The sequence below is a fragment of the Microplitis mediator genome, chromosome 3 (assembly GCF_029852145.1).
Source record: "Microplitis mediator isolate UGA2020A chromosome 3, iyMicMedi2.1, whole genome shotgun sequence".
Classification (NCBI taxonomy): domain Eukaryota; kingdom Metazoa; phylum Arthropoda; class Insecta; order Hymenoptera; family Braconidae; genus Microplitis; species Microplitis mediator.
The window spans coordinates 18689416-18701636 of NC_079971.1; the positions used below are offsets into that span (position 1 = coordinate 18689416).

A 12221-nucleotide genomic window follows, 5' to 3' on the forward strand; every position below is an offset into this window, starting at 1 on the left:
CAATTTTAAAAATTTTGAAATAATAAAAGAAAATGTTTATAAAATAAAAATAAAAAAATGCACATTTAGACAATTCAAAAATCAGTACATGCATTTCTTTAAATTTTATTGTTTTAATTATTTAATTTTTTTACATGTAATTAAAAAATTGTTCTTGTGTCTGCTACATTTACATTCATCATAAAATTTTTGAAATTTAAAATGTTGATAATTAAGAAAATTATAAATCAACAAATTGATCTTCAGTTGGTAATAAATTTTATACTACACATTCTGTTGTTATTAACCTAGAAATATTCCAAGTATTCCATTACATCGGTCGTGTTGTAAACAAACAATTATACATTTAAATTATTATCGATTAAATATCAAATAATAAAATTAATCAAGCTGTCAATTATTAAAAAATTAATGATAAAACATGTGGTTATTAGTCGATAGCAGTAAAAATATTAAAAAACTAAACAGTGGAGATACAATAACATTTGGACGCAGTAATACAGATATCGTATTGTCAAACGATGCTTCAATAAGTCGTAATCATGCTAAATTACAAGTTATTACAGTAGATAATACTGAAAAATTATTTATAGAAGATATCGGTTCAAAATACGGTACATTTTTATTAAATGATGATGAAAAAAGTGAACCATTCCGAATTACCAATGAAGGTTATAATATAAAAAATAATGATAAAATACGTTTTGGTTTACGTAATCATATTTATTCATTAATTTATAAGCCAGCAATAAAATATCATGTATTAATTTCACGTGTTCAGGGTAATGATAAAAATAATTTAGAAAATACATTTGAAAAAATCGGCGGTAAAATTTTAAATTCGTGGTCTGATGAGTGCACACATTTGACAACAACTAAAACAGGAATAACTGAAAAAGTTGCTTGTGCTTTAGCATCAGGAATTCCGATTGTCAATATTAATTATTGGGATGATGTATTGAAAGCTAATGAAGAAACAGGAACAATTCCAGATTTTAAAAAATATTTGCCGCCTTTAGATAATTCATTTTTGGATGATAAACAAGCAACGTTGTCGCCAAATTTAAAGCGAAAGAAAATTTTTAATGGTCTTATTTTTTATCATTTTGAAAAAATACAGCGCGAGTTGTATTCAACTATGATTAGATTAGCCGGTGGAAGATCTTTTGTTTTTGATGAATCAGTTAAAGTAGAAGATACTGTTGATGATAATGTTATTATTGTTCAGCCATCTGATGATATTGAAACTCAGTCATCTTCTTTTGAACATTTTCAAAAAATTTCCATGGAATTGGCGCGAAATAAATTACGTACGATTCCATCAACTGAAATCGCACTGGCTATTTTTTATTGTTCAACTGAAAAATATTGTAATCCAAAATTTAAATACAGGAAATTATTTAAATCGACAAAATCGACAGCTGAAGAAAATAAAGAGAAATTTCCTATTGTGGCTCAGGATACGCAGGACTTGGATACTTTACCTAAAGTTTTAAAAAGTCAGCGAATTATTCCTGAATCTGTGCCACTGGATTCTTCAGTAATTGAGAATCCACTTGTACCAAAAAATAAATTAAATGTCAACGTTGATGGTAAAAAAAAAAATCTTGAAAAAATAGATAAATTTAAAGATATATCAGAATCATCTTCAAGAAATTTAAAAAATACAGAATTACGTAAGAAGAATCATGATGTTGGGGGTAAAGATAAAACTCCCGAATCGTTGGATAAAATATCAATTGCTAATGATAATAAAAATAAAAAAACTGCCGAGCCAGCGGTAGTACAAAAATCATCAGCTGAAATAAAAGTCAAAGAATCGCGTGCAAAAAAAAATAATGACATTGAAATGGATGATGGAAATTTTGAAATTCCAGAAGCCTTAAAAAAAAATAAATTAATCGATAATAAAAAAACAGATAAGTCTGCAGTTAATTTACGTGAAAACGAAATTGAGAGATTACGTAAAAATAAACATAAAGATACAGGTGATAATTTTGTAGTTGATGCTGATAATGGAAAAAAGCAAGAGCCTGAAACGAGGAAGAGAAAATCAATTGATGAAGAAGACGATAAAAATAAAACTGTCTGGGACATTTTGTCAAATACTTCACAACATAAAGGTAATAAAATTAATGATACTGAAATTAGCCGACGTTTAATAGTTTTTGGATTTTTTAAAAAACGATAAATTATGAAAAAAAAAATATTTGAAAAAATTGCACTTGTAGTCTTTTAAATTTTCTACATGTGCATATTTTTAGTTTTTTTTTTCTTCAAATTTAATTGTTAAAAAAAAAAATCAAAAAATTTTTAATTGTCTGCTAGCTTCAGGATCGTATAAAATTAATATTGTTAATGATAATGATGAAGAAAATTTTTTTTTTTATTTAGAGTCTCGAGTTGTGGATAGCGACGATGATATTAAACCAAATGTCTCAAATATATGGATGGATAATTCAAACTTACAAAGTAAAGAAAGAGGACAGAAGAGAAAAAAAATAACCCATGATGAAGGAACAAGAGATAAAGAAAATGGTATAGTAAAATACGTATACATTGGAAGACAAATTGATGGCAGCAGTGCAAGTAATTTGAAAATAAATCAATGTAGGAAAAATCAATGTTGTATACCAAAAAGAAGATTGAAACGTGAAGATATGTACGTGTGGGATCCAAAGCAAAGGACGTAAAAAGATATTACTGTTAATATAATTATTATTATTACTATTACATATAACTAAATAATTAAAACTTTCTATGTTGTTTTGTATTGATTTTCTTATATTTTAATAATTAATATTTATATGAAATTCTTTAAACAAATATTTTTAATTAGCGTATTTTGATTTACTTATCGTTAATTTTCTTTTTTTTAATACTAGTGTGCGAATGGTGTTTGGATGAAATAATTTGAAAAGTTGAATAGTTATTAATTTAACTGACAGACAAGGAATCCATGTCTGATTTGTCTCATAAAATCAAAGAGGCTACGCTCAAAGAGTAGAATATTCATCAGGGACTGAACATGTGGATAATAGCTCGTTCGCAACTACAGGAAACCAGAGTTTCAGCTCAGAAATTGAAATGAAACTTTTGACATCTCGATGACGTACGGTATATATAAAAAATTTCAGTTGGTTTTAAGCTCTCTTATAGGTAAAATAGCATATAAATTTGACGTGAAAGTAAAGCTGCTATTTTACATCAAGTTTATATGTAATTTTACGTGTGGGGTAGAGAAAAAAAATTGAAATTAAATTTTTGATGTATACTAGACGTTATCGAGATGTCAAATGTTTCATATCAATTTGTGAGTTAAAATGTTGATCACCTAGAGAGTTCTCATCGAAGTCAATTTTTGATCTCACGCATACGTGAAATATCTGCTTTACGTTGACTATTGGTCTAGCTAAAAGGTTTATTTGGGTAAATGGTTACGAATCTCTGATTAAAAAAATTAATTGAAAAGAATTGAAATTAATTTAATACTTTTGAATTCATTTAAATTTTCAAAGTATTTACTGATTAGAATGAATTGAGAAGAATTCAACGTCGTGAATTCATTTTAATTATTTTTAATTATAGACGAGACCAGAAATTTAGTTTTATTTACCGATTGAAATGAATTCAGAGAAATTCAGGAATTTCAATATATTTTAATTATTTTGAATTTTTTACGAGACCACAAATTCAATAATTATTTAGTCATTGAAAAGAATCGAGGTGAATTAGTTTCATCGATGCGGAGAAAAAATCGAGGAATTGAAATTATTGAAATAAATTCATATTTCATCTTTTTAAATTCCATTCAATGAATTTTTTTAATCTGGGATGGAGAGGATTTTTTTTTAGAGTCGAACTCAGTAAGACGTCTTTAAAAAGAGTTCTCAAAGAGTTCTTTTTTCTGAGTCCGCAGCCCTATCCGAAAATTCCCATAGAATCCACTCAACTGCGACAAAAACTGTATAGAATCCTACAGGCTGTATTGGTTTCTATGCGGTTTTTGTCGCAGTTGAGTGGATTCTATGGGAATTTTTAGATAGGGAAATAAGACTACAGTATGAATTTACCATGACCTCTTAAGGAACTCCTAATTTTGACTTCATAAAGAAGTTTAAAAAAGAATACATTTAGACGTCACAAAACTGACGTCTTATTTATGGAGTCTTCAAGAACTCTTAATTAAGAGTTCTTAAAAATGACACCTTTAAGAAGTCATCATAAGACTTCTTGAGGACGCCTTTAAAAAGACGTCGTTAAGCAGTCATTCTGATTTGAATACTGTCTGGGACCTTGAGTCACTTGCGTCACTTGATTTTATTTTTCGATTAAGGATGTCGTCTAGGGAGGAAATCGAGGTTTCGCAGCGCGTGTATACCTGAAATAGGTGAGAAACGTCCTTTTGAAAAACGGAGTTGGACTTCGATCCCGTTACATCAATTAATTATTAATTTAACTAGTGATAAATTTCAAAAACAGAAAAATTTTGCTAAGATGCCTTTAAATTCATGTAATTTCAACATTTTAAAGAACAAGAGAACACAGTATACTCAGTACACTCTGCGACATCTACCAATATTAGAATATTATTTTGAGTACAACCTATAACAGAACCATGAATGCTAGACTACTTACTCCTCTACTACTCTAGGTCTAGTCTCTAATCATATCTTCTGGGAATGCCCCCGCTTCGAAACCAATCAACCAGTGCTCCTCAAGACTTTAAAAATTCTTAAATTCATCCCACCTATCGACATCAATTCCATTTTAAAAACTCCATCTGCACAACACGTATACATCCTACAACTTCCTAAGAAAATCAAAACTCGACATTTAAAAATCCCGCGCGATCTAAAGCACAATACACAAACGGCTATATGAACTAAATAGTTCAAGCCATAAAATAAAGTGTTATGACCTCCACCTATCGGGAGGTCGATTAATTAATTCTCTATAAATTAATTAGCGTATACTAGGGCCACTTCGCCCGGGAGTATTTAAATACTCAGCTCTGGTAGGTTGATTATGAATTGGTGAAAGGCTGTTCAGAAAAAACGAGGTTTTCTAAGTTGGTTGAACAATTTTTAATTGTAAGTATATCTTTGCTTAGTACAACGACGTTCGCGCTCGAGCTTCTGGCTAATTCTGCCTTACAAAATCAATCTTAAAATTATTCTAAGTTAGAAGGGGCGTCAGCCCTGGAGACTATGGCGGGGTAAGGTTTTCTTATTGGCTGATGTGGGGACGTAGTCGGGGCCTCATGACGTCACAGAGTATCTCCGCCCCTCGAGGTTGAATCCTCCGTTCCGTGGCTTGGTCGATCCTTTTCTACAGTTGCTACGTTGTCTGGAGTCATGTGGTATTTCCCGCCATTAGGTCCAAGGCTTTCACCCTTACAGATGTTTGGACCGCTCGAATTTTATTGCGGTCTCTAATCGGCTTACCCTCCATTACTCAAGTTTTTTATACATAACAGTTTTAAGAAATTTTCTTATTAAAATTTATGGCAGGGTACTTGAATCTCTAAAACTACTTAACTACAAAATACACGGAATTTTTATAAATAACTTACAAATGTCTACAAAACTTTCTCTTAATTTTAACGAACAAAGGATTTCAAACATAAGTTCCTTTTATGGTTTTTCGTTTATAATTTTATTTTAAACAAGCTTCGAGTGACCAGATGTTTTATTACTCTTATTTATTACTTCCGAAAAACCCAAGAATTTCCCACGATTTATTTAAATATAATTATATTTAAATAACCCGCGTAAGAGATTGTTTGTTAACTCCGCGAGGGGTCATTTCGATCGGGCAGGTGGATCGCGATGGGACATCACACCTTCCCCCTTATTTTAAAGGTGTTACATACAGTAACAGCTTTATACTCTCTCGAGAGATCAAAACATACACATGTACTTGACATTACAATTGATCACAAAAGCACATCCATTTAAAAAAATCACAAATGAAGATTAAATGTATATCTTAACATTACGTTTCATGTTCTAAAGATAAGGTTAGTACAATTAATTTGTTTTTAATTACAATGTTGTTGTCTAAATACCATAACCTGAACATTTGTTTACATTTGTCGAAACACCTAGCTTATTTTAATTTTAAGATATTGCTTTTTATTAATTTCCTACTTTACTTAGGGCTAAATTAAATTAATTTTATTTTTTAGGTCGCATCAAAATTGCTTTTTATCCCGTGTATGATGAATTACATTTAACTACTTTGCACACACAGATACAAATGATATCGCGCAGGCACTCAGAACAGTTTATTCCTAATCTACGCGAATTACAATTTATTTTATTTTACGCTTCGTCATTGCTCTCGTCTGAACTATTTGGGTTATCCTCGAGGCGGATATGGGCAAGTTTTAATTTGTTGGTATGTACTATTTTCGTTCTATTATTGTTTAGAGCTATCATTACATTTAAGTCATCAAATACTTCAATTATTTCATAGGGACCGTCCCATTGGCGATCGAACTTCGACAGTCTCGGCTCTTTTAATAAATATACGAGATCATTGACCTTGAAGGTTTTCGGATTTTGGTTTCTGTCATAATAGGCTTTGGAACGATTTTTAGCGGCTTGAAGGTTTTCCGCGGCAGTGGCCTGCGTAATAGTAATCTTATTAAAAAGGTCGTCAAAATACTGTATATATGTCTTTGGGATCTTTTCTTTGGCGAATTCTGAAGGAATACGAGCCTTTTTCCCGAATATTAATTCATGAGGTGTAAAACCGGTGGATTCGTGAACTGAGGTATTGTATGAAAACATACCAAACACTATCCATTGATCCCAATCTTCATCTTTACAATAGTGTTTTAGATATTGGATGAATACGTGGTGGGCTCGCTCGAGAGACCCTAGTGATTGCGGGTGGAATGCCGTGGACTTAATTTGATTGATTTTAAAGATTTGGCAGAAGGTCTTCATCATCTGACTGGTAAAATTACTACCTTGATCAGTATGGATAGCTTTTGGGCATCCGAACCGTGCAATAAAATGTTTCGCAAAGGTGGTAGCGACCGTTACTGAGTCCATTCTCGGGATGGGGATCGCATCAGAGTACTTTGTCAAGTTATCCTGGATAGTTAATAAATAGCGGTTTCCGTCAAGGGTTACAGGTAGGGGACCCACTATATCCATTTGTATTTTATCGAACGCTTCCTCTGGGGTGTCGGTTATCCTCATTGGCTGTTTAGTTTTTACGCGTACTAGTTTGTTCGATTGGCAACTATTACAAGTTCGGACGAAATTTTCTATATCGTTCTTCATATTTTTCCAGTAGAAATCTTCCCGAACGCGATTGTATAACTTCCTGACTCCAAAATGTCCTCCGACTACCGAATTATGATATTCTTTAATAATATTCTTTTGCTCGTTTACCGGCGGGAATCTGATTTCGCCCGTACAAATCGTGAAATTATAGTTTTCATTCGCGAATTTATCTTTGAGGTTTTGTTCTAACAATTTCCAGAAAGGCTGAGAGTGTTCATTTTGTGCTTTAGAAAGACTTGCGGTTTTCACGTTTACATGCTCCATTAGATGTTTTAAGGCTGCGATACTACTTTCTACGTTACCAATATCCGCGCGCTCGTTTCTAGTGTTTTTAATTATTAAATGAAAAATGTAATTTACATTCCACCGAGTGGCAAGAGCTTCTCCCACGTTTCTCGGGTGTTGGAGTAGTTCTTCCACAGTAAACACGCCTTGCTGGAGTAACTCTCTACTCGATTTAGGTATATGTGTACAGTCTGCTGATATAAATTGGATGATGTTATCTTTACGCAAAATTAAACTGTCTTTAGTATAGGAAAATCGTAATGGGACTATGGCTAAGATCTTTCGAATCTCCAGGTAAGTATTTTTCGTCTGCTTATGGTTTGTACTATCGTCAATTACGTCATCTAGTTTTCTTTTTCTATACATTGCCTGGCAAACCTCCAGCGTGCTCTTATCACTTGCCTCGCACCACCGTACTCCGCTGTTACAGACTTCTGTGGCCTGAGGTTCCGGATGTACGTGCAAGGTCTTATCATATGAACCTGGTTCACACCACATTCCGCTGTTACGATCTCTGCTGTATCGAGGTTCCGGATATGTGTGTAAACCATCTTTACTTAAATTTGACTTCCACGAGAGCTCGCTGTTACAGTCTCCTAAGAGCTGAGGTTCCGAACGAACGTGGAGAGCCTTATTACATGAACCTGGTCCGCACCACATTCCGCTGTTACGATCTCTGCTGTATCGAGGTTCCGGATATGTGTGCTGGACCCCTTTACTTAATTTCGAGCACGTTGGAGTTGCACTTAAACTGTTTTTACTCGTTATCTCTATGTCTACATCAGTCAAAAAGGGTTTCTCCGCGAGAAAAATTGAACCAACAAATGCCTCTGCTAAAAATGAATTCTTTTCTGTCTCGACATTTTCACTCGTGGCGAGATCTACAACTGGTATCTTGTCTGCGCAGTCAAGTACCGATTCCAGACCTCTAGAGCTGATTTTAAGTATTTTATCTGAATTAATTTGTGCTTTTAAAGTTTCGTCTGTTATGCTGTCAACTGGATTACGTGAAAGAGAGTCAGCATTTGAATTAATTTTACCTGGTTTGAAAACTATTTCGAAATCATATTCATTTAATTTGATTCTCCATCTTAACAATTTAGAAACGGGATCTTTAGTATTGTGGAGCCACAGGAGTGGCCGGTGATCGGTTACTAAAGTGAATCGACGTCCATAAAGATACGGTCGGAAGTGTCGAACGGCGTAAATTATCGCGAGAAGTTCTTTCTCGGTAGTTGAATAATTAATTTCCGATTTTGATAAGGTCCGTGACGCGTAAGAGATCGGGAGGTCTTTACCTATTGGCCCTTGGCTCAATACGGCACCGAGTGCGAAATTTGACGCATCGGTAGTTACTACGAACGGTTGTTGGAAGTCAGGATATTGGAGTACGGGTTGAGTACAAATTGTGTCTCTGAGAGTCTCGAATGATTTTTGCTGGGCATCGCCCCAGTCGAATTTTATGTCTTTCTTCAAAAGACGCGTTAATGGTTTCGCTACTTTCGCGAAGTCTTTTATGAATCGTCTATAATAACCCACTAATCCCAAAAATGATTTGATATTTTTTCTGTTTTTAGGGACACGAAAATCTTTAACTGCACGAATTTTTTGCGGATCAGGTTTAACTCCTTCATGTGTGATAAGATGACCCAGATATACTATTTCCTTTTGAAGAAAGTGACATTTTTCTGGTGATAAAGCGAGACCAGCATTTTGTAGACGAGCTAGCAATTTTTTTAGTTTCCGCGAATGCTCTTCCAGAGAAATGGAATATACAACAATGTCGTCCATGTACACGAACATTTCGACTCCTTGGAGCCCGGTGAGTACACGGTCCATAAGCCGTTGGAATGTCGCGGGCGCGTTTTTCAGCCCAAATGGCATGCGATTGAATTCATAATGACCGTAGGGGGTAGAAAATGCTGTTTTATGCCGTGAGTCGGGGTCCATCAGTATCTGATGAAACCCTGAAGCAAGATCGAGGATGGTAAAATACTTCGCGCCACCCAGCTGGTCGAGGATATCGGTTATATTTGGAAGTGGGTACGCGTCACTGATCGTTTTATCATTTAACCCGCGGTAGTCAATTACCATGCGCCACCGCGGATTACCTGATGAATCGGGTTTTTTAGGAACAATCCAAACCGGTGAGTTGTAGGAAGAGTCTGAGTTTCGAATTATATTAGACGAAAGAAGCTCGTTTACTTGTTTCTGTACCTCATTTTTGAGTACCTGCGGATTCCGATATTGTTTTGTATTTATTGGTACTTCGTCCGTCGTAATAATTTTATGTTTCGTCACGTCTGTAGCCTGAAGTTTGTCGCCCGGAAGGTGAAATTGGTATGAAAATTGTTTCACTATTTCTAAAATACTTATTTTTTCTATTTCGTTTAGATTGTCGAGGTTAAGAGATTCAGTTAACAAGGCGAATCGTTGAGCTGCTGCTTGGTCAGTTACGTTCTTGGGAGATCCCGTACGCGCCGTTCGAGGAGACGGGGGCAACGCTTCAAAATCTTCGATTTCTACCGACGGAATTGTTAGATCGACTGCGCTGGTCAAGGTATTGATCGCAAAAATTTTGACGTATCCGTCCTTTGGCGTAGCTAGAACTTCACCTAGATGAACTCCAGGTCCAGCATTTATTTTTTCGATATAACCAGCTTCTTTCCTGTCATTTTTTATCTTAATAGTTATTAATTTTTTTGTTCTAGGAGGTAAATAATGTGATGTATGTCCGTAAAAGTCTATCTGTTCGTTACCTAGTATTAAATTTCCCGATAAATCGTTTTTAAAATTTAATTGAGCCTCTTGTTTTCGTAGGAATGGAGTACCGAGTATACCGGATTGTTCGATCGGGAACGTGCTCTGAACTACCTGGAATTTTATCGGTATCTCACGTACCATGAGCTCTGTCTCGCCGACGGTACGTATCGTTCCGGACCCGATCCCGGTGAGATTATAAATTATATTAGAATTGATGCGTATATCCGAGCTGATGGCATTTGTTTTAATTAGATTTAATTGAGCTCCCGTGTCAATAAGAAAACAAGCTTGATTATTTAAGAGATGATTATTATTCAGAGTGATTACCGGTAATTCTGCAGTTTGATCTGTTTTTAGTTGGTAATTAATCCGGTTGATTGTGAACGCAGGATCACTTCGCCGTTCCGAGTTGCGTTCGTCCGCGGAACGTTGTTCGCGTTTAAATCATTTTGTTCAGTGTTGGGTCTATAGTATTTACTGGTCTTGCGTTTACTCGGATCTTTCTTAAAACAATTGTCTTCGATATGACCGCGTCTAGAGCAAAAGTCACAGTATACCTGGTCTCGCGGTTCACGCTGTTTCTGCTGCTTCCAATCAGGGCAGTTTATTTTCAAGTGACCCGGCTGATCGCAATGAAAGCATTTTAATATTCTGTTCCCGATAATGGAGTTGACTCTAGCTCCCCGGTTATGAGCTCTGATATAAGGTGGATGTTGATGTTGATTCGAACCGAATAAGGATTTTCGATTTTCTGCTTCTCGTTCAAGAAGTGACGCGATATTCATTGCTTTAGCTAACGAGTCCGGCTCATCTCGAGTAATAAGCGAACTTAAAAGTGAACTCTGAAGTCCGCGCGTGAATCCCGTAATAGCGGCGTGATTTAAAAGAACCCTAACACCGACGGCTTCCGAAGTTTTATATTTTTCTTTTATGGCTTCCATACCACGGCCCAGAATTTCACTGACTCGAGCTCCGTATGACTCGATAGTCTCATTGTCTCTTTGTTTTAAACCCTTTAGTTCATCATGTATATGTTCTACGTCAAATGTCCGTGAGAAAGAGTTTTTTAAGAGGCTAATCAGTTCGTCAAGATTTTCAGGGTCGTTTCGATTCGCGATCAACTGGTCTGCTTGACCCTCAATTTTATTCCGGATTAACGCGAGTAAATTAATTTTATCCCGGGGGTGGATTAAAGAATCTGCAAGTTTGCTTTGCTTAATAAATTTTGACAATGTACTAGATCTACCGTCAAATCGCGGGACAAGATCGATAGCTAGTTTCAAGTTCATATATGATGATGAATTAGCGGTGATTTCAATATCTGAAGCATTCGATAGGACATTATAATTAGACGAACCCGCGTCTGAACTGGTCGATGCGATTGATACGGCAGCCGGCGCAGGAGGTGGGGGGACAATTACCGGATCGTTATTTAATTGATTATCTGGTACTTCGGCTCTATCATTGTCGTTATTACGATTTTGCCGACGCGTGACTCGAACGGGTGGGGTAGCGACGGGATCGTTACGACGACTTGCTCTACGTGTACTACGTGCAGGTGGCATTTTGATTGGTAAATATGTATATATATATCTATGTATTTATATGGGTTGAAATTGATTTTACGGTAAATTACTTATTTACTACTGGTCACTCAAGAGAAATTTAAAATTACGACAATTCTTATATCTATGGTTTACAATATTTAAGGTACTTATGTTAATACTGCGATGGAAATTTATTCTGATGTAGTAGATGTGGCACTTGTAGATCGTTGGATGGTGGTGAACTCCTGCTTGTAGATATTGTCGGTGGCGATGAACTCCTGCTTGTAGATATTGTGGGTGGCGATGAATTCCTGCTTGTAGATAT

The 12221-nt window shown here is 35.2% G+C and overlaps 1 protein-coding gene across 1 annotated transcript; it reads left to right on the plus strand.

Annotated features, from left to right (window-relative positions):
* The first annotated feature begins 285 nt into the window (after positions 1–285).
* Positions 286–2826, plus strand: LOC130665438 (nibrin-like). The gene is made up of 2 exons (XM_057465825.1): positions 286–2123; positions 2395–2826. Exons 1-2 carry the CDS (start codon positions 422–424, stop codon positions 2691–2693), a joined length of 2001 nt encoding a protein of 666 aa, XP_057321808.1. The 5' UTR covers positions 286–421; the 3' UTR covers positions 2694–2826.
* The last annotated feature ends 9395 nt before the right edge of the window (positions 2827–12221 follow it).

What these genes read in the sequence shown, in the direction of transcription:
- LOC130665438 (XM_057465825.1), top strand. Translation starts at nt 422, where the DNA reads ATGTGGTTATTAGTCGATAGCAGTAAAAATATTAAAAAACTAAACAGT. An exon ending in AAATACTTCACAACATAAAG is followed by an intron (nt 2,124 to 2,394) that starts GTAATAAAATTA and finishes TTTTTTATTTAG; the next exon opens with AGTCTCGAGTTGTGGATAGC.